This window comes from Meira miltonrushii (assembly GCF_003144205.1).
Source record: "Meira miltonrushii strain MCA 3882 unplaced genomic scaffold FA14scaffold_4, whole genome shotgun sequence".
Taxonomy (NCBI): Eukaryota; Fungi; Basidiomycota; class Exobasidiomycetes; order Exobasidiales; family Brachybasidiaceae; genus Meira; species Meira miltonrushii.
Window position 1 is genome coordinate 206953 of NW_020289946.1, and position 27920 is coordinate 234872.

General features: G+C 42.4%; 10 protein-coding genes across 10 annotated transcripts; 6 read left to right on the forward strand and 4 right to left on the reverse strand.

Annotated features, from left to right (window-relative positions):
- Positions 1 to 32: 32 nt before the first annotated feature.
- FA14DRAFT_161899 (uncharacterized protein) lies at positions 33 to 3404 on the forward strand. Its single transcript, XM_025499334.1, has one exon. It carries the CDS (start codon positions 83 to 85, stop codon positions 3347 to 3349), a length of 3267 nt encoding a protein of 1088 aa, XP_025352780.1. The 5' UTR covers positions 33 to 82; the 3' UTR covers positions 3350 to 3404.
- Positions 3405 to 3722: 318 nt separating this feature from the next.
- Positions 3723 to 4055, forward strand: FA14DRAFT_157196 (uncharacterized protein; the record flags this gene model as incomplete). Its single annotated transcript, XM_025497880.1, has 1 exon — positions 3723 to 4055. The coding sequence occupies one exon, from the start codon at positions 3723 to 3725 to the stop codon at positions 4053 to 4055; it is 333 nt and encodes a 110-aa protein (XP_025352781.1).
- A 3410-nt stretch (positions 4056 to 7465) lies between these two features.
- On the forward strand, positions 7466 to 8536 carry FA14DRAFT_74608 (uncharacterized protein). Its single transcript, XM_025502811.1, has one exon. The coding sequence runs from the start codon at positions 7512 to 7514 to the stop codon at positions 8469 to 8471; it is 960 nt and encodes a 319-aa protein (XP_025352782.1). The 5' UTR covers positions 7466 to 7511; the 3' UTR covers positions 8472 to 8536.
- A 3734-nt stretch (positions 8537 to 12270) lies between these two features.
- FA14DRAFT_185601 (uncharacterized protein) lies at positions 12271 to 13172 on the reverse strand (the record flags this gene model as incomplete). Its single annotated transcript, XM_025501463.1, has 1 exon — positions 12271 to 13172. Exon 1 carries the CDS (start codon positions 12853 to 12855, stop codon positions 12271 to 12273), a length of 585 nt encoding a protein of 194 aa, XP_025352783.1. The 5' UTR covers positions 12856 to 13172.
- FA14DRAFT_74616 (NUC189-domain-containing protein) lies at positions 13173 to 14855 on the reverse strand. Its single transcript, XM_025502812.1, has one exon. The coding sequence runs from the start codon at positions 14819 to 14821 to the stop codon at positions 13490 to 13492; it is 1332 nt and encodes a 443-aa protein (XP_025352784.1). The 5' UTR covers positions 14822 to 14855; the 3' UTR covers positions 13173 to 13489.
- A 318-nt stretch (positions 14856 to 15173) lies between these two features.
- Positions 15174 to 18464, forward strand: FA14DRAFT_137413 (MCM-domain-containing protein). The gene is made up of 2 exons (XM_025497036.1): positions 15174 to 15370; positions 15438 to 18464. Exons 1-2 carry the CDS (start codon positions 15190 to 15192, stop codon positions 18311 to 18313), a joined length of 3057 nt encoding a protein of 1018 aa, XP_025352785.1. The 5' UTR covers positions 15174 to 15189; the 3' UTR covers positions 18314 to 18464.
- A 342-nt stretch (positions 18465 to 18806) lies between these two features.
- On the reverse strand, positions 18807 to 19157 carry FA14DRAFT_157201 (uncharacterized protein; the record flags this gene model as incomplete). Its single annotated transcript, XM_025497881.1, has 1 exon — positions 18807 to 19157. One exon carries the CDS (start codon positions 19155 to 19157, stop codon positions 18807 to 18809), a length of 351 nt encoding a protein of 116 aa, XP_025352786.1.
- A 1087-nt stretch (positions 19158 to 20244) lies between these two features.
- FA14DRAFT_157202 (uncharacterized protein) lies at positions 20245 to 20586 on the forward strand (the record flags this gene model as incomplete). Its single annotated transcript, XM_025497882.1, has 1 exon — positions 20245 to 20586. The coding sequence occupies one exon, from the start codon at positions 20245 to 20247 to the stop codon at positions 20584 to 20586; it is 342 nt and encodes a 113-aa protein (XP_025352787.1).
- A 1340-nt stretch (positions 20587 to 21926) lies between these two features.
- FA14DRAFT_174210 (uncharacterized protein) lies at positions 21927 to 22421 on the forward strand (the record flags this gene model as incomplete). Its single annotated transcript, XM_025500524.1, has 1 exon — positions 21927 to 22421. One exon carries the CDS (start codon positions 21927 to 21929, stop codon positions 22419 to 22421), a length of 495 nt encoding a protein of 164 aa, XP_025352788.1.
- A 222-nt stretch (positions 22422 to 22643) lies between these two features.
- On the reverse strand, positions 22644 to 27112 carry FA14DRAFT_74626 (uncharacterized protein). Its single transcript, XM_025502813.1, has one exon. It carries the CDS (start codon positions 26655 to 26657, stop codon positions 23022 to 23024), a length of 3636 nt encoding a protein of 1211 aa, XP_025352789.1. The 5' UTR covers positions 26658 to 27112; the 3' UTR covers positions 22644 to 23021.
- Positions 27113 to 27920: the final 808 nt, after the last annotated feature.

The following is a 27920-nucleotide window of genomic DNA, read 5'->3' on the forward strand; positions in this document are numbered from 1 at the left end:
AGAGAGCGGTACGAATAATACGCTTCCGACATTCATAATCCTAATCAAAGACTTCATCATACATGCTGTAAAGTATGCTAGGATGGCAGAGTCCATTGGAGGAGCAATACGACTTCAAGAAGATGAAGACCAAGCATCTACCTCGACTTTGACAGCTTATGCAACGATACTTGACCCATTGCAAGAACTGTGTCCATCTCTAGAAGCAACCAAAGCGCTGTGCAGCAAACCTTCCTCAGAGATACCTGGCGGTGAAGCATTACGGCGGTCCAAAATACAGAATGCCATCTTGAAAGCTGCTTCGAGTGGTGATAATGATCTGCTTCTTTGGATATGCTCTCAAATTCAGGCAAGTAGATTACAGCAGAATTTGCCTGCTTTCAATGGATTCGATTGGGCAACGATTCGAGATGAAGATGCTATTGGTCCAGTAAATTTGGCAACATCGATGGGTCATGCAGATGCAGTTCGCACCCTTATTCAAGCAGGAGCAGAGATCAATGAGCGGGACTCATCAGGTTGGACTCCTCTTATGTTTGCCATCAACAACGCTAATCTGCCATTGGTTTCGTTTTTACTGTCACATGGAGCAGACAGTGAAGCAAAGACATCGAAAGGTGTCTCTTGTGAAGATTTCATTCTATCTGCACCCACTCCTGCTGAAGGATCAACAGCAGAAGGTGAAGATCGACAACTAATTAGCGACTTGATCTTTGAGCATCAAAGAGCGTCGCATCTGGAAAGAGAGCAAACCTCAAACCTACAGCAAAGACTGCGGTCACTGAGTGTGAGGAGCGATGGTGACAGCATCAGACAGTCGCCCTTTCAACAGACACCTCTTTCCGAAGAATCACGCTCGCCAGGGAAGCAAAGCTTCATAGCTAGCAGCATAGGTGGGCATAGTCGATCATCTAGCACAACCATGCGAAGACTTGTCGGTCACGCAGAGCGAACACAAATCGCCGAAACAGAATTGAGGGCGAGAGAACTTGGAGAAGGTAGAAGAAGAGCTTTGTTAGATGTGGCGGTGATGTTGCAAGTGGAATATCAAGATTTGCTGGGGGAGCAGCCTACCCTGGCCAATCCCACTGATCGTCAAGCAAAAAAACGGAAAGGAAAGCCAGTTCATTCCGGCTTGGCATCAGGTTGTGGTGCGATAGAGGTAGGCGCAGATCCGTTGAGCAACGAATTCGACTTTGAAAGTGTTCGAGCTGATCAAATGCTGGTCTTTGGAGAAAAGCACGTCGATGCGATTCTGAATTATATTGTCAAGCAAGCAAAACCAATACGTGCTCCCTGGACAAGTCGTAGCAAGCCAGCCAATGTGATGTACCTTTGCTTGCGTTATGCCAGCTTTATGGCAGATGAAGATCTACAAGAAGAACTCTTGTTTGGCTTTGTCAATGCGGTCGAAGCTGTGCTTTATGCAAAACCAACGGAATTGACTTACCTTGCATTTTGGTTGCATAATGCTGTTTTGCTCTTGCACTACTTGCAAAAGGATGCCACTCTTGCCACTATTGCAGCAGGGGAAGAGTATCGATCCATATTGGCAGAGCTAGTGAACGAGATCTACATCTTTATCGTGCGGGATGTTGAACGAAGAATTGACAAGGTTCTAGATAGTGCCATTCTGGAACATGAATCAATTCCCTCTCTCGATGGTGAAGAGATTAGGTACGAGAACGAGTGGTCTATTCTAAAAACATTGAAGGGAAGTGTAAGAGGTTTTACTGGCAGTGCTGGATCCTCCCCTGCTGGTAAGAAGCGAAGGCCGCTCAGTCAAATCTTTGCAGCAGCAAACACACCAGAAGCTGGATCTCCAAGAAGTGCTGCAAACATTCCAACATCATCGCCGGCTTCCGTTTCCAGAGATGGATCGATGCGTGCAAAGCAAGACAATGCCAAGATGGCCTTTTCACCCTCCTCACCGTCGAAGTTAGGATCAAGACCGACATCACTTGCCAAGACTTCTAATCTTGGAAAGAACTCTAGCCCTTCTGACAGTTCTGCTTCCGATTTGATGACCAAACCTTCACCAAGAACAATCACAACGATGCTCACTAGCGTTTTGCACGTTTTGCAATTGTACGAAATCAATCCTTGTATCATCGTTCAAGCGTTGTCTCAAATCTTGTTTTGGGTAGGATGCGAAACATTCAATCGAATCATGGTAAACAAGAAGTTTATTTGTAAGAACAAAGCTATGCAAATTCGACTCAACATTTCAGGTTTGGAAGATTGGGTAAAGACGAACGCTTTACCTGGTACATTGATCAGTCATCATTTTGCCAAGGTGAATCAGTTGGTTACATGGATACTGTGTCAAAGCAGTTTGACAGATTTTGATGGATTGATTGCTACTTTGCAAGGCCTAAAGTCGCTCAATCCGCTACAGCTGAAACACATCATTGGCGAGTATCGATATGAGATCGGGGAGCACAAGATGAAATTGGAATGTGTCCAGTATCTCGATCAATTGGAGAAAGATTGGCAAAGAGGAAGGATAGAGGCTGCACGAGCAAAAGTCTCAGCAGAGAAGGAAATCAAACCAACGCACGGTAGAAGTGGTACGGCTACTCAATCGGATCCTGATGGTATGCACAGGAGTGAAAGCTTTATGCAAGAGACTGAAGCTTGTCATTCACCCGATGGTATGGAATTGGACGGTGACAGTACAACGATGGACATCAGTGCAGAGGAAACACCAGAGGGTCGAGCAGCACGCGAGATTCAAAGAGAGATTGACTCTCTCTTTCTTACTGGGAGGACAATCAACGACTACGTTCCGCGTTTGGCATCAATATCCAATGAGAACAGCAATGGCGATGTGCGTACAGCTACGTATGAATTGGAGTTGAATAGCCGAGAGATGTTGCCCTTCGCATTACCGAGCCAAGCAGAAACACTGGTTGTCAGCCCTGGCGATGCGTTTGGTTTTGGCAGGGGTCACTTTATGCATACTGGTACGCCCAGTCTCAAGAGCATGCGGACTGACAGCCTTGTTCCATCACCTTGCCCATCGCCATCATTGAGGCTAGGCAGTACCGGGGCTCCGTCTTCGCGATCATCTTCGCCTCTCAAAGGCGTAAGCAGTGCTGCATCAAGATCGATCGGCAAAGGACCGGGGGGACTTGGATTGGGAATACAAAATGGCGAGAATAATGATCAAAATGATGATACCCTTTCGATTACCGCATCTTCTCATTTATCTGCTGCATCTTCATCTTCTGTTGCATCTTCTACGCTTTTTCCACAAGGTAAAGGTTTTACTGCCGGTGCATATTGGCAACCGGTACCTGTGTTACCAGAAGGGGTATTGGAATCACTTAACAAGTTGATGCAATAGAGAGTTGTCATTATGTAAAATAAACATTAGTTTTCTTTTTGTATAAAAAAGCCTGAACTTTTGATAAAGACCCGAGATGTTGTATCGCTTCAATGTCGTCAGACATAAGGGGGTAAGGAAAGTTTAATACTGTATTGTGAGATTTAACCGCCACCGCCACTCGCTTATAATATGCTTTTACAAACCTCACACTTTGAGAGCAGTGTAAGCTGCCCCGAATCTTAAGCATATTCAACGTGATCACAGGCACCACTTGAATCGTCTTGTTAAGATTTGTACACAGAAGGATCAATGATGAAACTATGTAAAGGGTGTTGATTCAACCTTTCTCACTCCCTTTTTCTATCAACTCAACTATCACGCAAGTATTAAAATGATGTCAATTCGTGCAATCACCTTCACTCTTCTCTTTATTGCCTGTATGCTTAAAATAAGTATGCAAGCTGATACTGGTGAGGCCTCACCTTCGTCACCTGAATCAGCTGCACGCTTGAGACCGATGGTGTCAGAAACATTTGAACAAAAGACTCTTGCTGAACACCATAATTCAAATCACAAAAAACAAGAGCATAGTGAGGAGTACACCTGTCAAAGCCAAGCTCTTCGTGCTTCTACTAAGAAGAAGCCGAGTCCATCAACTAGTCGTCGCAATGGGCAAGAAGAGCCAAAGAAGGATATCCATCGTCCACACCACGGCAAACAATAGACATTCCAGGCCATGCAGCCACGGTATACAATTGCGGATGGCAAATGATCATCATATTAGCATTGCATTCTTGCTAGAATTACACTTTCACGATACTTTTGGTAGAGCCGCTTCTATTAAGGTCAACATTTATCACTTTTATGTCCGTTTCTACTATCGTCAACTTCTTTGTCCTCTTTCTTACTCTATTTGTCAGTCTCAATCTTGCTTTTCTTTTGATTCTCATTACTGATGACTTTTGTCTTTTCGATATCATCCTCTTAATCATATCAAAGTACTTTACAGCACACTTTTTCCTCGGAAAAGTATTTGAGTTTGATCACGATTGAAATAAGTATTTACATGGAGTTCTTCAGCGTGGGAAAGTACGGGTTTCAATTTCAATTTCGGGAGTGGTAGCCAAAGCCGCGGAAAAAAGCGCCTTGTCTTTTGAAGCTCTCTTTCGTATTTTTCGTATTTCTTGAAGTCTTGTTGCGTGACCTGAAGAAAAGAAGTATCAGTACGATTGCTGGAAGGGTAGGATCTGGGAGTCCAATCCACCAACGTACCTTCAAATTTGAGGAATTTGTTAAAAAGCATTTTTGTGGTAGCATTACATGGACTTGGTTTATCCAGTACATATCGGTGAAGTTCAGCAGCAATTAGTAGAAGGATCTGCTTGGCTGTCCTTTTCTTTTACTGGGATGCTAAACATCATCACCAAAACTACAAGGATGATGCATAAAGCATTTTGAATTGAGATCTTTGTCGTAATCATTGCTGTGACAAGACTGAGAACGATATGCGGGATGAGCGAGAAGTGGTTGCATTTATAAATTTGACATGCTTTTTATAGTTTGACCTTCTTCTTAGATTTACCTAGGTTTACTCTGAAAATCAACAAATCTCGCCTTTTGTTTTCACGCCAAACAAAAAATTGGGAGACATTCCGAGTAAAAATCATCAGATTTGTTGGATCGCGGATGACCGTTTCCGCCAAACAAATGCAGCCGCTCGCCAAAGAAGTAAGTCCGCCGGCAAAGACGGTCACCCGCTTTTGCCAATTGGCGCAGCGCAGAACACCGCCTCGGCTACCATTCACATTACCAAAGAACATAAACATCGCATGTACATTCAGCATTCCTCAGACAAATCCCAACAATTGAACATTACAACAGCATATGCTCTCCTCGAAAAGTATATGAATTTGATCACGAAGGAGAATTAAGTATATACATGTGGTGTGCTTCACCGTGAGGAGAACGGGTCTCGATCTTCGGAATAGTAAGAAAAGCCGCGGAAGTAAGGATCTTATTTTTTTGAAGCTTTATTTTGTATCTTTTGTACTTCTTGAAGTCGTTTTGTGTGACCTGCAGAAAAGGAATTTCCTGAAGAAAAGGAATATTAGTACGATCGCTGAAAGAACAAGGATTTAAGGTCCAACTCACCAAATATCTTGAAATGTGGGGAATTTGATGAACACATTTCTGCAGTAGCATTACACAGAATGACTCCGTCCAATCTTTGTTGGTGAAGTTTAGCAGCAATTACCATAAGAATTTGCTCCGCTGTCTTCTTCGTTTACAGGGAGGCTATACATCATCACCAAAACTACAAGGATGATGCACAAAGCATTTCGAATTGAGATCTTTGTCGTAATCATTGTTGTAATAAGACTGAGAACAATATGCGGGATGGGCAAGAAATGATTGCCCTGACAAATTTGACGTGCCTTTTATATTTCGATATCTTCATCTTAGATTTGATTTTGAAATCAACAAATCTTGCCTTTTGTTTTCACGTCAAAAAATTAGGAGAGATTGCGAAAAAAGGACATTATACAAGACACTTGACGGTACTTTAAAAAGGTTGGTCATGTGACGACATAGTTTACAGGTATGCATTTCCCTTGCAAATGTTCATTGAAAGAATTCGTGAAAAAAAGCGATCGGTAAAGACACAATCTTCCCCCTATTCACTTCAATGCAGCAAAGAGTATGTTCATTTGCATGGTCGTGAGGGAGAAAAATTGATTATTTCATCTTTCGGAAAAGATTGAATAGGGATGCTTCCAGTATCTAGAACTTCCTTGAATTGAGCAGCTATGTCTCACTTCAAAGCATTTTGCGATAGGAAGATAATGCTGTCCTGATAGGAAAGAAAGCGGAAAGAAAATACGGTACCCCTGTACCTGCGCGATCTCTCCTATCCAAAGCCCCTATGCCCTTCCTATGCCCTTCGAAGTTTTTAGGGTATCATCCTCTATATTGTGTTCTGCGCTTTCATCCCTAAAAGTCAGAAGTTGAGATCTGTACGTAAAAATGTACTGATCAGCTGTAAACTTATCTACAAAACTTTTTCTTCACGAACGTAGTTTTCGGCACGACGTCATTGGGAATGCTGACATACTTACTTGAAAAGAATACTCTCATGGTCACGCAAACTTTATTCTCTTTTGACGGTGTAGAAATGTCATTATGAGGTGAGAATACTCTCGCAAAGATTGTTGTGATAAAAAGTGCTTGTCAGGATGGAACGTAATAGACCGTTGAATTTGATAAAAGAAAATGACCTTTTACGTTTTGAAAGCAATCAGACAGGGCGGAGTGGTTGGAGTGGTTAAATAGAAACAAGATTACTTAAATCGCATTTCCTTTGCAATTGATCCGAAAGGGTTCCAGTGGATTGTTGAGTGAGAGCAGCATAAGAACATTCATGCCTCAATGCGTGTTCTAAACTTGCCGAGTGCTTATGACGTACATACAAGCATTTCTTTGTGGCTAGATTTTAGCAACAGTTGCCAACAGGATTTGCGCCGCTTTTCTTAGTAGTCTTGATCATGACAATCATGACTAAAAGCAGAAGACAAGCTCGAATGGACATTTCGTCTTGAGATAGAGATTGAAGATGTGTACCCTTGGGAGTTTTTTCTGTTGTTGTCTACCTCGTCAGAAGAAGTGACAGCAAAGGCATCTTTTATACCTTTATCAAGCCTCAAATTTCATATAAGAAGAGAAACATTAGTGACAAAATGCGTGTATATGCATCGATTCAGCATAAAGATCTTACACATAAAGGCCAAAGTGAACATTGAACACGACAAATCATGCTAGCTGTAGCTTTTGTTATGTTGAGTCATTATGATCCAGTAATGCTTTATCTTTTCCTCCTGCATAAATACATCCCGTCATCATCATGCGTGTGGATGTTGCTTTTATGTCATAATAGTCCGAATAGACAGCCACTTCAAATTTACACCCTGGAAGGCGTGGTGATGTTCATAATGATGATCTGGTTGAATCGGAATTGCGTTCTTTCTTTGCTGGATCTGCAGTGGCACGCGTTAACGGAATTACGCGCCAAAGGAAGTCCGAACAAAGTGTCCGATTTACTAGGCTTGAATCGGAGTAGGATGAATGCTGCTTCCTTCTCTCTACAACCATCAATTGCACTGTGTCTTTTCTCAACATAAAGGAGATGGCGGCCTCACTACTCTCCGCTACGGCGAAGTTGAACGATCTCCTTCTATCACGACAAGTTCATTCAACAATCTTCCCTTATGCTTGGTTACCAACTTTACACGCATTGCGAATCGCATTCATTCATACAAACTTAAAGGCAAAAGTCCAACAAGCACAAAAAGCCAATCAAAAGTCCGGATCATCTCCGCCTCCTGCTCCTACAACATTCGCATATGATCTTGCTGGCTTTTTAATCATGGCTTGGGGAGGTGGCTTCTTGGTGAATTTCATTCTAGGTCAAACACCAATGCAATTACTCAGCATTCATCCATTTTTGAATTACGCAGGCGTGTATGTTGTCATTTCAACATTGTCGCAATTCGTCAATTTACCAGCAATGAAAATGCTTGATACTGCATTCATCTTTCTTGATGGCTCGCTACGATCACATGCGGTTATCATGAGTGTGCTTACGACAAAAGCCAGTATCAACCCGGCTGTTCAAAACAGTCTATTTATTCAAATCTTATGCGGTACAATTGGCGCAACTGGAGGCGGGCAATTGGCTGGCATGCTCAGTGTCATCTCTCCTCAAGGCTGGTCATTCTCTACACCACCCTTCTTACGTGCGACAACATTAGTTGAAGTGATTGACATTATAGCAGCAAGTGTCTGTGCAACAGTTTTCGGAATTACCACATTATCACATCCCGCTTACTCGCCAGTCTTGGCAAGAGTGTACAACGACAACGGAAAGGCGCTTTTCACTCCAACAGGCGCAAGGGCAGCCTGTACGATCATCTTTGCTCTTGCTTTTGCTTATAGAGCAACCGTCTTACATTGGCTACCCGCTCCTTCTGCCGCACGTCCTATTGCAAAGGCAAAGATTGCATCTTCGGAAGGTGTCTCAAAATCTGCTATCGATTCGCCAAAGAGGAGTTCAAGTCCAGCAAAAAGACTACGTAATAAAGCTTAAAAGTTATATGTACAATATGCTATTGAACGCAAATATCATCAAAGTCTGTGGTAGGAATGCCGGCTTGAATCGAAGGCATTTCCGTTGCAGTCACGGAAAAGACTACAGGATATCCTGGACAAAATTTGACTAATCATGCTTTTTCTCAATTCTCCTGAGCATGGAAGAAAGCACAGGCCGTACAAATGGATGAAAGTCATCCACTTTATTTAGTGGTGGTTTAGCAGGTTTACATGGGAGAACTTGATTTTTAATTGCCTTTTCCCCTCTACCACTCCGATTTCGAATCTCCTGTCCGGGTTTGGAATAAAGCTTGCCTAGATCTTTCTTTAACATTTTACGACTTGCAATCGATTGCGAAACAATTGCATTACCTCCTTCGATCACAGATGTTTCATCCGCATGACTCCTTGTAGCCTGAAAGCTGAGACCGATAAGATGAGTAAAGGTGATGATTGAGATAATCCAATAAGCTGTAATGCAGTACATCGTCATCACACGAAGCTTCTTCGAATCTCGATCGTGATGGTATGAAAAGCCATCTTTCGAAACCGATCAACACAGTCATGTCATTTATAAGTACAACTAATCTGCACAGGCTGCCGGGGCAATCAACTTTTACGGATCAGGGCTACCTATCTGAATTAAGTGGAGATCGGAATGCTATTCTGGCTGAATGCACCTTTGTAACAGTATCCTCGGGGCTTGTCTTACTCTGTATTAAGCTCAACTGTCTGACAACTTCTGTTCACTTATCTCTTGAATGGCAAGGATCTAATAGAGGTTGAATGAGTGATAAGACAGAGCAATTACAGCTGGTTATAAACAAAGAGAATAGGCAAGAAAAATAACCCTCCTTAACAATCATTGAAAGGTCATTAGTCTAATAGTATAAATGAAAAGTATAACTTTTGTCCAGATTTGGAATAAAGCTTTTATTCCATCGAAATTGGTACACAGCCTTTTATTACGATTGACGCCGTTTCTACGAAGAGAGAATCTAATCAGCAGCTTCATAAATACCGATTTATCGAATGAAACTTGGCAAGACAAATCTATTTCGCCGCAACCGTTTTAGCACGACTTGTTATCGATATAAAATTATTTTCGCGGTTCATCTGGGCTTGCAATGTTTTGTCTAATCATCTCAGTCACATCAAATTGGGGGGGGGGGGGGGGTAAAAGGATAGGATTAAAGTTAAAGTGAGTGATAAGGTGGAGTATATATAAGCAGGCTTTAGGTATAAGGAGATGTCGAAGGTTTCCAGGAAGCGTGAAAAGCGTGAGTGGCGATGAAAGAGGCGGGAAAAGAATCCAAGCGAAGAAATTACGGTCGTTTGGATTGGTTCTAGAATCGATCTTAATGCACTGAGATTTCGTATCCTAGAAGATGTGGATCATGTTAGCCCAAGAATCCATGCTTGAACCACCAGCGAGCTCACCTTGCATGTGTTCACTAAGGATGTACATTTGTGAACTGTATCAACAGCAATTTCCAATCGGATTGGCTTTACCGCGTTTCTCAATAACGACCATGACGATGGCAAAGAAATAGATGACAAAAGTTTGAGTAGACATGTTTGAGAGATGAGGGTGTTGATGTTTCTTGGGGTACTTTGTGTTATAAGATAAATAATTGGGTGATGGAAAGTACTATTATTTCAAAGTCATATCGGTATTTATATTGTAGAGGTGTTCGCTAACATTCCAAATATAATTTTTCGTGTTTCGATGTCATCTGACCGCCAAGCTTGAAAACCTTTTTGTTCGTTTGTTCGAACATTCCTTACCGCTTATTACACCACAGCGCGACTGGTAAATCTCAGGCGTCTTTGAAGTTACATTTGTGTTTGCACATAAAGATTTGACAATCGTGGCTGGCTCATTCTTCCTTTTTTGCCTGCTCTAAGGCATGTTCTCCATTTGACTAAAGCAAGATAGATCAGAGAAAGTCAAGCACTACACCGTTTCCTTTCACACACATTCAAGGTCATGAGCCAGAGAAGGCATATTCGGCCTGGTACAATACCTTCAGACCAGATTTGTTTGTGTTTCGGGACGAAGCATGCCTTTAGTCACATGAGATCAAAACATTTATTATCTGGCTTGACGGGGCATTATGTCCGATCTAGATCCATCAGATACAAACAATTTTCCTTTCCTGCTTCGGTCCGTCAAGAGATAGGGGTCACTGTACAAAGTCTCAGAAGCAAAATGAGAACGAAAAGTCGGTATCCGCTAAATCTTCCGCTAGTCAAGTGAAGATTCCAATAAAAGTGCGACCTCAGATCAAGGCACTGCTGACAAATTTCTCGCACGGTACTCAGATAATGGTCATTAAGCTAAATGAAACATGTTGTGGCAACGCGATACAAGAATGATATTATAATATCCTCGTTTTATTCCTTTGTCTTCCTCCTAGTCGTCTTTCTCCTTAGGTGATATTCAATGAACTTTTTAACGCCATTTTGTTTTTGTTGGAGATTTTCTTCTCTTTTCAACAACAGTTCGACATCGAATTGGCTCTACTACGCTTTCCGATTGCGGCCATGGTTATGACAAAAAAGCAGATAATAATGGTTTTAGTTGACATTTTGAAGACGTAGAAAGTTCGAAGTTGTGACGTTTGCATTATGAGTTCAGTGATTTGGTGTTAGGAAAGGTGAACTTTTCAGAAACGCATAAAAGATCCTGTATACTTTTATAGTTGCTCTTTAGCATCTTCTTAAAGAGAAAATAATACGTCAGGCTGTCGCCTAACCGTCAAATCTAGACGCAGCTTCTGAGTATAGATTTATACTTAGCCTTAGACGCCATGCAATTTGTATGTTCAGCGCCTCAGATGTCAGGGCGATGTTGCTATCTTCAAATATTCAGAAAGTCTGGTACAAATTTACGCCAAGGAACACTGAGATTTCGCACATTACATGCCCCGACGTGAGGGAACTCGATTCAGTATGAAACTTCTGCCATCACAACTCCTGGCTATGGCTGTGTAATTTTGTGCGGAGTATTCTCACGGGCGCATCATGTGATTTTGCTACAAGAAAAGACATGAGAAAGGCTGCAACAGAATAGAATGGGATAATTCAAACAACTTAGCGCCCTCTTTCACGAAGCTCAAGGTCATGAGTCGATTAAGACCATTCTGTTCTGATCATGGCTGTGATTATGCCGTCAGAATCTTTTTAGACTCAATTTTCTATCCTTATCTCGGAAAGTGCCATTCCTTCGCTCACATGATGCACAGTAACGACTCTATTCTGACTTGATAGTTACTGGATCTGCTCAATCAAGATCTAAAGATGCAAAAAAAGTTTTTCATGTTCTCCGGTCCGTCGTGAGAAAGGGGTTTATACGATCATTCGGAAGCGTAATTTAGACTTTGAAAATTTTTGGACACCAGGTAGACCGGAAAAAGGGCAGCACTGTTGTCTAGCCAATGATATGGTATGCAAAGAGCGAGCAATTATTGGTCATTGCATTAAATTGATGCAAATGCGGCTGTACAATACAAAAATGGAACTTGTGATCATTGGTCCTTATCGCTTTCCTCTTACGTATCCTCATTATTAACGTCTTCTTCGTCATCGTAAGAGAAGATACAGGTATAGAACACAAGTGTTGAAATAAAGGGTGAGAGCAGAAATAAAGATTAGATAAAGTCTCGAAAAAGATCGATCTAAAAGTGGCAAGAGCTATTTAAGCACGCTGGTAAGGAAAAAGTAGCTCCATTTCTTTTTTATTATTAGAAGTAGACTTCATTTGAATCGATCAATTCGGTCTTGTAAAATGGTCATCATCTGCTCCAGGGACTTTTGGATTGCTCAGAATGCCCGATCCTAATTATCTTTACGTGAATGTCACTGGCTGTTGGATGTCTGACTATACCAAATCTTGCTAAGTTCTTTTCATGTTGTTCCGGCGTTTGCTTAATTTTTGTATATTGATGTTTTTTGAGATATGGATTATACTTTCCAACTTCGATGTAATGTTCCTTCTCTGCAGTAGGTGTTGGTGCACTAGTGTTCTTTATGCTAACATTACTACCTTTGGCTACGGGCAAAGGCTTTGAAGCATGTATAGCTGAAGCCTTGGATGGACCTGCTGTTGTTTCGCTTGCTGTATGAACTTGCTTTCCTTTAGCACTTTCACTTGAGTGGATACGAGCTGCAATCTTAGGATATACAGGAGCGCCACCGTTCTTCTCAGAAACCACTGTTGCCTGCTCACTAAGATTAATTCCTGCACCATGACTTTTAGGAGAACTTCGAGGTGAAGAAGCCGATGCGTGGTTCATGCCTGTTTCCTTTCCAGCTTGTACGTTTAAGCTGATCAAAGAAGATATCAAAGAAGCAATGAAAAAGTAGGAAAGGTTATTCATCTTAAAGAAAATCAAACTGAGTGTTGATGAGATGAAAGGGCAATTGATTGAAGAAAACTTCTTCTTTTTATACCTTTACGTTTCGTTTTCTACGTTGATAGTACACTTACTCTAATCCTACTTTATTGAATTGGATTTTACAGCCAAGACAAAGACTAGTGTAAAGGAACTCCAACATAAACGGGGCCTGCTATTTTAAACAAAGCATTGCCTTGTGCGGTGCTGTAAATTTCTCCCCATCGGTGTATCGTAAAAGCTATGAAGAGGTGTGGCAAACTACTTTAAAGGATGACCAACACAGGTCAAAACACTTCATAGTACATGCCCCGGAAAAGCAAATTTGAATATAAGGGTCGCTTCTTTCTGCCTTGACATCCTTCATTTTGTGCATACACAATGATCTGGCCCCGATGTGCTTTAAATGTAAGATTGGTCCGTTGTGAAAAGGGGCTCATACGATCAATCGGAAGCGGTAATTAGAACTATAGACTTCTAGACACTAAATAAAAGGCAGACTTTGATCAAGGCACTGCTGACGAAAAAACTCTTACGGTATGCGATGAGTGAGCAATCATTGGTCGTTGCATTAAATTAATGCAAATGCGGCTGTACAATGCAAGAATGGGACATGTGATCATTCGTCATCATCGTCTTCCTCTTCGGAATCGTATGATCCTTCATCGGAAGACTCTTCCGCTTCGAGGTCCAGTAGACCATTTTCATCTTCATCGTCGTCATCGTCCTCCTCCTCATCATCTTCATCATCATCTTCTTCGTCATCTTCCTCCTCTTCGTCATCGTCCTGAGCGTCAGATTCACTTTCGGACTCTGCTTCTACACGTTTGACCTTACTGGCTTTGCGATGAGCACCAGCTCCACCGAGTGCAATATCCTGAACGACACCTTCCTCTTCTGCTTGGATCGGAACATCGGCTTCATCGTCCACATCCATCTCTTCATCTTCCTCTTCGTCGTCTTCTTCGTCGGAGGATCCTTCGACCCACTGCTTAACACCATTCTGTTTTTGCGTTGCAGTTCCCTTCTTCCCTCTCTTTCTTCCACCACCAGCACCACCACTTCCAACTCTTGCCTGTTTCTGTTGAGCATATGCGTTACGCAATTCAATCTGACTTAGCACCAATTCCAGCCTTCCATTCAAGGCTAACAAGCGTTCTTGCGATGCTAGTCTAGATGTGAGTGTAGAGTGCAGTTGTGCCAAACGTTGAACAAGTGTAGGCAAAGACATCAAGTATGCCGTATGAGCAGTCAACGTTGCACGAACCCATTCAATGATTCCACGAGCACGAGCACTGCTCAATTGTCCAACACTCTTTTTTCCTCCTCTTGCCATCAATTCGATACAGTGTTCCAATAACCGTACTGCCAATGGCCCACTTAATCGTACAACACTCAATCTGATCACAGTGGGATCCGAATGAGCTAAGCATCCGGATAACATAGCAGAATCATTTGAATGCAAAGCTTGTGTCAATGTCTCTCCCAAAGATAGTGATCCTTCAGGTAAAGGTACGCGTGTGATAGGATTTCCTTCTCCATCTTCGTCCTCTTCTTGGTCCTCGTCATCATCGTCTGCAGCCAAAGTATTCGATCCATTTAATCCAGTAATTCCATTGGAAGAAGATCCGATCCCTTTTGACGATGTTCCTGCACTTGATCGTATTCCTCTTAATCTTTGTCCTAAAGTAGGTTCATCTAGATCTTGAACGTTTGCTTGCTCATCTTGCAAAGCATCAGTATCTTCCGGTCCAACAAACAAACCCGATCCTCCTGTGGTGATTGTGTTATGTTGTCCGGATTGATGTGATAGCCTTCTTCGAGAATCTTTATATCTTTGAACATTGGCTGAAGGTGCCGCTGTTTCAATATTTGTGGTATCATCTGCATTCACTGGAGCAGCTTTTACTTCTGCTCCATTTGCTTGACTTCTTCTTGGTTTTCTCGGCATTTTGTGATGAGACTGATGAATGGTGGTGACAACGGTTAACGGTATTTATGCTTCTTCTTCTCAATCCACTTTTTGAGAATTTTAGTGCTTCAAGAATTAAAAATTTAAAGAGACAATTTACACGTGCAATGTTGCTTACCTAACCAAAAGAACGCGTTTGACCTTTGACGCGTCTTTCATTCCGACGTGTAAATTGATCCAACGCGTTCAACGTGTTGGAGTGATAAATTGCACCCAATCGCGCGAAGGATGGGCACTGCGTCAGTGAAATTGAGAAACTGCAGAAATTCACCAAAAGAATGTACTCTTCGCCATGCATTCATATTCGCTTTTGATAACACTCTTCCATCATCTCAAAGATCGCAAACATGTCTACACCAAACAGACAGCCAACAAAAGATCATGCTATGGAGGAAGACGATGGTGCGGCTCGATCTGCTGTTGCTTCTTCTCCTTCAGCATTAGCATTTCCTTCGAGCAGTAGCAGCCCAAAAAGCGTGCAACCTCGTCGTCAACAACAATTACGTGCACCCCTTAGTGATGATCAAGGTGAGTTCCACGAGCACCCTGAAAATGTATTTCAAAAGATGCTGACCTCTCTCTCTCACCTATCCAGCAATGAACGGTTCTTCACCACTTCATTTCCCCACATCGTCCCCGTTGCAAACCCCTCGTGCTTCAGCTGCAAATCAACGTCGTCCCATGCCATCAAGTGGACTTCGCAGTGAAGGTATGCGCAGTGTAGCAACAGAAGATCAACCACTCTTCTTTCCAAGCAGCAGTTCTGCTACTTCTACCCCACGTACTACTCGTGGAGAAATTCGTCCAATGATGATCTCATCACCTTCTGCAATGCGTCGTAATCGTGCTGCTCAACGTCAAAGTCAAGTTGATCGTACATTGACTGGCGATGGAACGTCTACCGTTGGTCAACAATCAGATATTGGCTCACAAAGCGATTTGACATTATCTCAACAAGCACTTACCACCGATCCTACTGCACGCTCGGAAGGTGATAGTAGAGTGTTGTGGGGAACGCAAGTTTCTTTGGCAGAGACAATGACAGCTTTCAAAGACTTTTTGGAACAATTCCGAATGAAGTATCGCTGGGCAAGCTTACGTGCTCAAAACAAGCCTTTCGTTCGTGGTACAGCTGCTGAAGGTGAAGAATTGGTTTATGAAAAATACATGCATCAAATGCATCAAACTAATCAAACACTTCTCAACGTACGCATTTCCGATTTGGCATGCTTCGGTCCTTCAAAGAAGTTGTCTTACGATCTTGTCAAATATCCCAACGAAGTTGTTCCCATTATGGATAACGTGCTCAAAGACGTTCTGTTGGACATTGCCTACGAAAAGGATCGCGAGAATGGCGAACAAAAGAGTGAACAAATTGAAAAGAATATTTACAAGGTTCGCATTTATGGTTTGGAATCCATCAATATGCGTAACTTGAACCCGAACGATATCGATCAATTGATCACTGTTCGTGGATTAGTCATTCGCGCAACTCCAATGATTCCCGATATGAAGAAAGCCTTTTTCCGTTGTTTACGTTGCAACAACACTGTCACAAGCGAAATCGATAGAGGACGTATCGAAGAGCCAAGACGCTGCAGTCGAGCAAGCTGCGGTGCTTTAGGCACAATGAGTTTGATTCATAACCGTTGCGAATTTGCCGATCGTCAAATCATTCGTTTGCAAGAGACACCCGACGTTGTTCCTGATGGTCAAACACCTCATAGTGTCACCTTATGCGCATATGACGAATTGGTGGATATGTGCAAACCAGGTGATCGTGTTGAGATTACAGGTATTTTCCGTGGTCAACCTGTTCGTGTTCATCCTCGTCAACGTTCTCAAAAGAGTTTGTACAAGACATTTGTTGACGTGATCCATATGCGTCGTGGGGATGGTAACGGGCGTAGATTGGGCTTGGATTCTTCTACACGTACAGATGATGAGCATGTCGATGCTATGGGCGTCGGAGGCGATGATGATGAAACAGCAAACCAAGTGGATGTCAGTACGGTGGGCATCATTCCTTCACAAGATGGTGACTCGCAATCTTCACTCTCATTAGAGGAAAAGCTTGCTCAAATTGCCGATCGACCAGATGTATATGAGTTGTTGGCACGCAGTCTTGCACCAAGCATTTACGAAATGGAAGATGTGAAGAAAGGAATTTTGTTGCAATTATTTGGTGGAACAAACAAACAGATTGCGCTCAATGGAAATGCAAACAATCTTGCCAACTCCAATTCCAATAACAGCAACGCAGGCCCTCGTTACCGTGGTGATGTCAACGTTCTCATGGTTGGTGATCCAGGTACCAGTAAATCACAACTGTTGCAATACGTTCACAAGTTGGCACCAAGAGGTGTATATGCAAGTGGTAAAGGTAGTAGTGCAGTCGGTTTGACTGCTTACGTTACCCGTGACCCTGATACCAAACAATTGGTATTGGAAAGTGGTGCTTTGGTCTTGTCAGACGGAGGTGTTTGCTGTATTGATGAATTCGACAAGATGAACGATAGCACAAGAAGTGTGCTACACGAAGTTATGGAACAACAAACCGTTTCCATTGCCAAAGCCGGTATCATCACTACATTAAATGCACGTACTTCTGTCTTGGCTGCAGCAAATCCGGTAGGAAGCAAGTACAATGTTCGTTTGCCAATCACCAAGAATATCGATTTGCCTCCAACTTTGATTTCTCGTTTCGATTTGGTGTACTTGGTTTTGGACAAAGTTGATGAAAGCGCTGATAGAAGATTGGCCCGTCACTTGGTTGGATTGTACATTCAAGACGATGCAGCTTCCAAGAAGAAGACCAGTGCCCGGGATATGCTACAACAACAGACTTTGACAGCCTACATCAGCTATGCACGCAATAACATTCATCCAAAGATCACAGCTGAAGCAGGAGAAGCATTGGCACGACACTATGTTTCTCTACGTAAAGCAGGATCAGATGGAGGAGTGGCAGCATCAGAAAAGCGTATCACTGCTACCACACGTCAATTGGAAAGCGGTATTCGTTTAAGCGAAGCTCATGCACGCATGCGATTACGCAAAGAAGTCTTGGTTGAAGATGTTGAAGAAGCATTCCGATTGATTCGTGAAGCTGCAAAATCATCTGCAACCGATCCAACAACCGGTTTGATCGATTTGGATTTGATCAATACTGGAAGAGGCGCACAACAACGCCGAATGGCAGGTGATCTACAAAAGCAAGTACAAAAGTTGGTTGATGACAATAGTACGAATGCATTAGGTGGCATTCGTTACAATGATTTGGTCAAAAAACTAGCAGATCAATCTTCCATTGCCGTAGATGCTACAGAACTTTGGGATCTTTTGCAATCTCTTGAAAATTCGGGTATGATTCGTATGTCCGGTCATGGCGATAAGCGAATCATTCGTAGAAACTTCACTGGAGCTGCAGCTCCTCTTGCACAACCTGCTCAAACCGCAATCGCTGTGTGATGGTTGTTGTCTGGTGCAGTTTCCATTCTTTTCTCTTTTATTCGGGCCTTTGTTTTGTTATCTTCTTTTCTCTGCCCAGCATCTCTTTATTCTCTTGTTATGTTTTTGCCTTGTAATCGCAGTCGTCTTGATGAGAAATTATATACAGTTCATTATGATTGGGAGAGGGAGTACGTCGCTTATCACGCTCAATGAACTCCTTGGCAAGAAGGTAGCTTTGCCAGCAGCGGAAATAAATAACAACAAAGTGTCTTAGCTTCTACGAGCTCGCAAAATTAAACGATTGAAATAAAAATTCATACGTAGAAAGAAGAAGAAGAAGAAAGAGAAAGTCAACCAGAGAAGAACAACGAAGAGGACAACAACAGGAGAAAAGAAGAACAAGACGGTAATAGGAGCAGAAATAGAACGAATGATGAAGCCTACTTCTAATCAAAGCAGCTCTACCAAGAGTATCGTAAAAGTAAAGTCGTAATAATGAGATGACATCCTACTACTCAAAGTGTCTGCCATGGCGTGGGCGATAAATATCCTTCTTTGGCTCCTCTTGCCCTTTGCGACCAGTAGGACAAGATGGTTTTCCCTTCGTCTTAGCGGCAGAAGAATCAGCACGATATTGACGAGCATCCTTGTCACTCGAGTCATAAATATTTAACCCATGCATGTGTTGCGGAGTGGTAGGCGATTGGCCGACCTTTTTTGTGATCGCAAGGGTTGAGCGTGGCGCTGACATAGATACGGAAGAAGAAGCATCACCATTTTCGCCAACGGCAGCTTGTATACTCATATTGAGTAAAGAAGCGATAAAGACAAAGAGTGAAATGATAGCGCGAGTAGAAGGCATCTTGAAGACTTTCTTAATTGATAAGTTGGTGAAGAGAAGGCAGGAAAAGGAAAGAAAAATCAACCCTTTTCTATCTCTTTACCACTGATTCTTCCATGAGAAGTGTAAATGTTTTGAAGAGACGTATTAGCAAAAATTTAAGATCGGGGCAGTCTACATTACCTTGAATTCGTCAGAGATGGATAGTCATGCTATTGTGATCACATTACATTCTATGTGGGCACAGCCGTGTACGCCTTATTGCTTACAGCAATTGCACTTTGTCCATGGTGTTTAAAGAGATTTAAACCTACAATTAGAAAATCTCGGGTCTTCATCAAGTATTTTAGTCTTTGCTGGCTGTGTATGCTATACTGTTCATGGCAGTGGCAGTTTGTTCGTGGTATACAAAACGGGGAAACACTAAATAATATGACAACGGACTTATGTCTAACGCCAATAAATCAATACACCACTTCGGGTCTTTAATAGAAACATCAGGCCTCGTTCAAGTATAAAAGAATCACTATTCATTAGTACTAAAATCCTTATCCGCTTTAAGTGTCAGACGATTCTAAGACCGCTTTGACCAACTCAGGTATCCTTTACGAATATCATAGGCACTCACACTTTTCCTTTTTGAAGAGTTGGGAATTATAGTAATCGATAGGGTATATCGATTTGATCATACTTTTTACCTTTTTTATAAACCAGTCTAAGCCCCATTCTTAGCTGTTTGACCTTCAATAGCACCGCTACGAGTCTAAGTGTGATTTCCAGGGTGTGTACGATAGCAATGATTTGACTTGAATAGGTCATCCTTCGAGTACTTTGCCAAGCCTCGTTTCACAGCTTATACAATACGCCGACGGGTGAAGCTACAACACCGCATATGGCAACACTTTGTTTAAACAGGATGCCCCTTTGATTATTTTCAAGCTCCTTCACACCTGTTTTTGTCTAGGCTGTAAAATTCGACTCAGTATGATATTTTCAAAGGGAAAACATTACCGCTGTAAAGAAGGTAACCTAAAGGTATAAAAAGAGGAAATTTTCGTCACTAATTTTTTCTCTCTCCTCATCAACACTCACTTTGATATCATTCAAGATGAAGAACCTTTCCTACTTCTTCGTTGCTTCTTTCATGTTTTCTTTAATCAGCTTGACCCTGCAAGCTGGGGTGGAAACAGGCGTGAATCACGTAGCGGCTTCTTCACCTCCAAGTTCTCCTAAAAGTCATGGTAAAGGAATCAATGTCAATGAACAACATGTAAGTAGTGGTATGACCTCCAATCCAAAGGTTTCAGCCCGTATGATCGCACAAGAGAGCTCTTATGATAAAAAGAAGGCAGTTTTGAATCCTGATTCAGAAGCATTCGACGCGAGAACAGCTGAATCACATCATAAGGTTCGTCAACGTCGCTTGATCAATAAAGTTCGCCATATGTAGATTATGATAGGAAGGCTTATAGTTCATGGTGACTCTCGGAACACATGCAGACTTTTCAAGTTCATATTGTGTTAAAGCCTTTTTAGCCGTACATACTTTTTTACGAGCTACTTTCCTTGTTTATGATTTCCTCCTCCTTTTGATGATCACTTCGATTCTTTATAGTTCATCTCTTGTCATTGTACCATCTACCAGTTTTGATATTCCGTATTCACGTTGTCCCCCTCTTGAAGTCTATCATCCTTTACAATTCAATTTAGAGACTGAAAGTCATCGGATTTTGCTATAGTTTCAATTAATAACACAATTCTAAAAGATGATAAATAGTCTCCGATTCAGGGCAGAAATTTAGCTGTCAACGTATTTAGCAGTATTTCATCACACCTTATCAATGCTTCATTCTCGATGATGAACCCATGACATAATTTGAATACTGTTTAAACAACCTTTCTTTCACGAAACGGTATCTTTAGGCTAAGTTCAAAATATATAAGTATAGAAAGGAATGATCAATGGAACAGAATAATGGAGAATCGCTTGAATCTTTGCACAGGAGAAAGAAGGCCACTTAGGGTTAGGATATAATCCTAACCCTAAGTGGGTTTTATACAAATACAATACAAGATCGTCATGTAGCCTTGTACCAGATACAATTCGTTTCAATGGAACAGAATAATATTTCAGATTAAAATGAAGGTTCGAAACTATAACCACGGATATCTATTCAACGCTCTTAGTGAGATCATTGTGATAGATACAACTTCGGACAGATCGTAGCAACAAGAGTGCTACTCAACAAATTTGCTCCTGATGGACCGCAGCAGTCCCGTCCGAAGCGAAGCTGTGCAATGTCGTTGCCAAGCTTGCCCCGATCTTGTGGAATGCAAAGCATGCGATGGAATTTTAACAATAGCTAAGCAATCGAAAAGAAGCCGCGAAGCAATCCTAGAGGCAATCCACCAGTAAAATACAGAGATCAATGTACGTTTTAGTCATGAAAGCTGACAAACTTTGCATCACTCTACGGAATATAAAACTGGCAACGCAAATCCACGTCCCGGTGCTATGCTAGTTCCACCTCCTGCACATCTCAGCTAAACGCAATTGTGTCTCTTAATCTTTGCAATTGTCTATGCAGCTGGTGTAAAGGAGGTACATTGTGATAGGATTTGTATTTCTCGGGGAGGTATAGCTGTAAAGACTGAAACTATTGAGTACACATCAACTCCCTGAATCAACTTTTGCTTTCGATTGTATAGAATAAAAGCAGTATATCCGATAGGATCTTTCGTCTCCTCCCCAACAAGCAAGCGATTTGACCTATCAAGGGATTTCAAGCCATGAATATTCGTACATACTCTTCAATCGTGATCCTCTTCACTGCCTTTATCAGCTTGAGCTTACAGGTCTCTTCCAATGATGGAAGTACGTCCCCGAGCCATCAAGCATCGGTGAATCCATCCGAGTCTTCTCATTCGCCAAAGCGATCACCTGAACATGCGATAGGTATTTCACCCTCAGTCAAAGGATCGCATATCGATACAGCAAGCAAAGCACCCGCAGGTCCATCAAAGGGAACTAAACGCACTCCAAGTGCACATCCTCAGGTATCAACCAAACGAGTGAAAGAACGTTTTGCTGAAGAAACAAAATTTAATCCATATACTGACGGATATCAAACTAAAATAATAAAGTATACTGCCCCAAAGCATGATGTGTCTCTAGACAAGTTCAATAAAGCCAAAAAAGAAGCAAGACAAAAAGCCAAGGACGACTACAAAAGAAGACTCAGAAGTTCTGATCCCGATCAATATAGACGCCAACGAGGCTACTGATCATGCATATACAAAGCCGATTTGATTGATGCAGACTGCTTCAGTATCTAGTACAATCAAGAAAAGGGTTTCTTTTCTGTCTTCTTTCTCACGTCTTCTTTCTCATGTCTTCTTTCTCACGTCTTCTTCCTCACGTCCTCTTTCTCCATCTTATTTTGTTCACGTCGGTACTACTTACCATTCTCGACTCTACCGAGTGTACCTTGCCAATGTACCCATCCTATCCTTCTAAAGCTTATAACATTCACCCCAATTGATGATCATGAACAGAATTGATGAAATTTCGTGAAAAATATGCTGAATAAGGTGACTATTGAAATGCTGAAAAAGTGAAGGGTAGACAACAAGGGGAAAATCAGAGAAAGGTAATGATGATGATGCTATGAGAATATACAAAAGATAAAATCGAGAAAGATCTGGAAAAGAGAAATCATTAGAGTCTGAATATAAAACATTATGTGTACCGTTGCTGCTTGTGTGTGTGAGTATGTTTGTGCTTTGATGAGTGACACGAATAAAAAATATACAGATTGTGTGACCAGAAGGAAAAAACCAAAAGAAAAAGAAAAGGAGGTTGTGAATTAGGGGATCGCTGTCCCACTAATTGACCATGTAACGTTGATTAAGTTCGCTCAACAATTTGCAGAAACAGCCATGGGTCAATTTGGCTGAACGATGGTCCAATCGAGTAAGCGATCCAGAATTGAATGGCTTTTCAGCAACGTTACGAACTTGGAAACCATAAACGGATCCTGCACCCGCACCGATATCCACCTTTAAATCTTCATCAAAGAAGATGCTTTGACGAGAAGTTAGGTTTAAAAGCGAAGGATGTTGTTCAAGTTGTACTGGTTCAGATGCAGAACGGAAGCTGAATTTACGACTGAAATCTTGATCATGGCTCATATCCCCAGAAGAAAGCGAAAGAGCTGCCAAAGAGAATGCATCATCCGCATCGTTCATCATTTCATCATCATCATGGCTGGCAGGAAGGTGGTGGGCGATTGCGCGATTTGGCGAATTTGCTCTTTGACGCTTGAGTTTTGTTAGATGTGCTTCAAATCCACGTAATTCCCAAACGAATAGTAAGGTTGGTTGAGTCAAGACGTTCATTCTTCTGCTACGAACAAGCAAGAAACTTTCAATCATGCTCAGATCGCAATGGGCCATCGCATAAGCAATGCAAACAGTTGCGCTTCTGCTTACGCCAACACGACAATGGACCAACACCTTTCCGCCTTCCAATCGAGCTTGCTCAATGAATTCAACAGCACGATTTAAATGTGGACGTAAAGAATCGATACCATCATCCGAAACACCTTTCAGATCCAACACCTTGATGCGACCCATGCGTTCTTCTTCCCATAAAGTCTTGTGCTCCTGGCCAGTACCACCACTGCGGCGTTTTGATGTTCGAAGTGTGTTGGACGCCATACGGTTGCTGATAGAAGATGTAGATGAAGAATTACGTTTGTGCGCCTTTGCTGCATTTTCCAAATTCTCCTCCAATGAAGGCGGGATGAGCGCACTTTCTCCGACAGAAACTACATGTGTGATGCCCAATGCATGCAACATACCCGGATTCATCGCATGGGACAGATTGCCAAGATATAAGAATGGCAAAATACGCGAAGGGAATGAACCTTGAAAGTGTGGATTTGTGAACCAGGAATGATCTTTACGGATTTCACGGTGTGGTGATTGAGGCGTAGGTGTACTACGACGTGGAGTTGGCGTTGTGGTTCTTGTCATCTCTGTACTGCGTTTGCCATGAGAACCTTGACCGGCCAAAGCATTTCCACCAGTCATCAAACCTGTTGCAGCAGCCAAACCACGTGCCCAAACGCTTTGTTCCAACACGCTTGCAGCCGTTTCGGATTGATCACGTCGATGAGCGATCACACCATTGCTTGCTTTACGAGATGATTGACGTTCTTCAGAGTAACCCCATGAATTGCGTTGTTTTTCTGCAGCTGCAGCTTTGGCGTGATGCTCCATTGCAGCAAATCGTTTTTCCAATTTTTGCAAGAATGGCACATCACGCGCATACACGAAGAAGCAGCGATTGCATCGAGTTTGTAGATCCAAATATGCCTCTGCCAATGTCAAATTGCGAGCATACATCAGATATGCCAGACCCAAGATAGATGAATCTGTATACCCATCGCTGCAATGCAAGAGAATTCTTCTTGGCATCTGTTGTTGATGTCTTTCACCATTGGCATATGTGCCTTGACGTGGTCGCCAGAAAGAAGAAGATGGTGATGGACTCTTTGTTGGTGGCATGGCTTGCTTGTAGATCCAACTGATCATGTTGACTACGTCATCAATCGCATCTTGTTCTGCGTCTTCATCTTCAAATGCTGATCCAGATCCCAATCCGCGCAGGTGAACAATGTTTGATGGTGCTGGACACAAGACTTGCTGTTGTCGTTGCTGCTGTGAGTCGCGCTTGCGGGATTCTGAACGTGCTTGAGCTGGGTTCCAACCTGTGGGCCCAAGTGAAGGTCGTTCTGCGTCTTCACCATCATCGCTGTCTCCATTGAACTCACTCAAGTCGTGCAATGTAGACGCTTCGAATGCATCAAGGTAGTAAGACGCATGTGCCAATCGACTTTGGCTTGGCAATTCACCATGCTCAGCAGTTTCAATGCAGACGGAGAATGCATGTGGATTGACTTCATGTGGCAAGTAGGAATCCAACGAGAGAGATGAGCCTTCGTATTCGTCCACGGCGAAAGGCACATTGGCAGTGCAACCCATAAATACGTTTTCATCAATCTCGGATGCTTCTGTGAATCGTTGCATTTCTTCCCTTTCCCGATCGACAAAGTCAACTCGTTGACGCGAAAAGCCGCTTCCGTCAACAGAAACGAGATGAGGATATTGACGCTCGAATACATCGAATGAATCAGTGATGACAAAAACATTATAGCGAAGGCTACCGAGGCCACGTTCGATGCGATCTTGATAGCAAGTCTCTTGTGCTTGACGAATCCAATTGGCAAAGTTCAGAGCACCTTCATGTAATCCTGCCGGGCAATAGACGACGATATCCGAAATCGTGGCATACTTTGCGCATTGTGTTTTGAAGTTTCGCAAAGAGATTCCATCGGCTTGGCGAGGACGCATGAAGGTTGCTCCCTTTACGATACATCTTTCATCCTGGATCACTTGGCATTGACGTGCAACGTCCAAGCTATTGCTAACCAAATTAGCAACCAAAGGAGGATTGATAATGTCATTTGGATAAACTGAAGAAGCCAAAAAGCTATGTCCAGGCTGTGCTTCAACGATCGGTGGAGATCGGCTGCATACGTTTGATGCACCGGAATTGCGTAAAGAACGCTTTCGCTGGCGATGTTCGCGCGCATGATTGGCAGCTGCTTCTGTGGCCTTGTAAGAATCCGAGTCCACTTGCGTATTCATCGTCACTTCACTTCCTGCAAATGAGAACAGTGAAGATGCATGCGATTCAGAAGCGGCTGATGAGCCAGACGAAGTCGAATTAGATGCAGGAATGGATGATTGATGATCGATCAATGCCAAATCATCTTCCAAATCGAAATCGTCATCTTCATCGCTGCTGGTGCTATCTGCGCTGAAGTTTGAGCTGATCAATGATCCTGCACGCGAACGATGATTCTGTTGAGAAGACATCATAGAGAGCTTTGAAGCGGATGATGATGTTCGCTTTCGTTGTTGAGGCATATCTGCTCGAACGATTGTCAAGCCGCGATAAAGAGGAGTAGGTTGACCAGTCATAGGAGCACGAAAGAATGCGCATTGAGCTTGATTATCTCCATCGACTCCATGCAAAAAAGGAAAGACGACAGAATGAGGAACGTCCAATTCAACGTATTGTCGTTGTAATTCTTCAAATTGACCAGCACTCATTGCGCGAATGGGAGGAGGATTGCTAGTAGATTGATCTTGTTCATCATCATACTGTCCATCCAGAATAGGATACTTCTCGATATCTGAATGATGTAATCCCCATTCTATCCCATTATTGTTTTGCAATCTATTGTCATCATCATCGGTTGTGAACGGATGTGGTGAAGAGGCTCTATCCGTGGTGCATGATCCGAACAAGCTATCATGTTCAGAGTCATGAATTTGAGGTGCACTACTGGATAATGTTGGTGTCTTGTCAGGCTGCACGTCTACTGAAACAATTGTTGATGTTTGGGCACCTGATCTCGATGCCAAAGGGTGCAAGGCAACGGAAGCCATCGTAATGAACGAAAGTCAAGAAGATGGTGGTGGTTGCTGAAACAGGAAGTCGACAGTATAATGAATTATTGCGTTACTATTTTTGCAGTGCTGTCAAAATTTTTGTCCTTAGATCAGGGCACAGTCTGAACAATTGAAGCAAGATCAATCTCCCCTTTGTGTCAGTCGCCCCAGACGAGTGTGATTGTATGCGACCCCCTACGGGAAATTAAGAGAGAGTTGTAAAGAGGAAAAAAAAGACTTTTTCGCCCCGTAATGGAAACACAGGAGAAGAAACGTGTTTGAATGAAACGATGCTCCACACTAATCGCGGCTTCCGTCGTTGTTGGAAATGTACGGAATGAAGTAGAAATGATTGATTGTTTGTTTATCCTTTTTATTGTTGAATATCAATTTTGTTTTTCATTCAACTTTAGTCAATCACAATAAAACGCTAGGTTGAAGAATTAGAATGATCCTTTTGAAAAGTCCCCTGATCCAGAGCACAGAAGATCCTTTCAGTGTGCCACACACTACACTCCTTTGAGAGCGAACGGATCGCTGTTATGCAGATAATTTCGGACAATCAATCGACAAAAGCACCACGACGCCCAGTTGAAGGCCAAAGCGTATTTTGATTTGGCGCGCTTGAATGAAATTTAAGAGGGTGGTGTTGCTGAGGCTGTCCAAGCACTGTGTAGTAAGGCTTTTGATTGATTGTTATACGTAATTACGGAGGTCGTAGCGGAAGCGAAGATTAATTTGAGAGACAGAGATATGAGTACCTGCTATGCTCCTCACGCGACCGGGGTACTGTTCCTTTATCACAAGTAAGATGCCGAACGTTGACGGTGCCTTTTCGATTATTGCAAGACGCTAATTGAATGCTCGATCGTTACTGATTGATTAGAGTTTGTGCTGATTCTTACTATCAAATACAGGGTCGTGTTTTTTTTCGTTTGACCGGAGCTGGATTGATTAATTTCGGAGAAATGAATCTATTTTGAGAAACGTAATCGATTTTACGGGTGAAGAATGAAGTCGAGAGGAAGAATGAGAAGAGGTGGTCGTTATAAATGCTTTTTGTTCTCTTTCGAAATAATACAGTTGACAAGAAGAGAGAGAAAGATGAAGTGAGGAGAATGAAAGTGATATTCATCAAATCGTATTGCTCTTAGGACGGCAGACTTTATCCATCGAATGCACTTTCTCAGTCCAACACTTGCAAGGTACAGACAAACGGCCAATCGATCGAACAAGAATTTGACATTTAAGTGTTGGTTT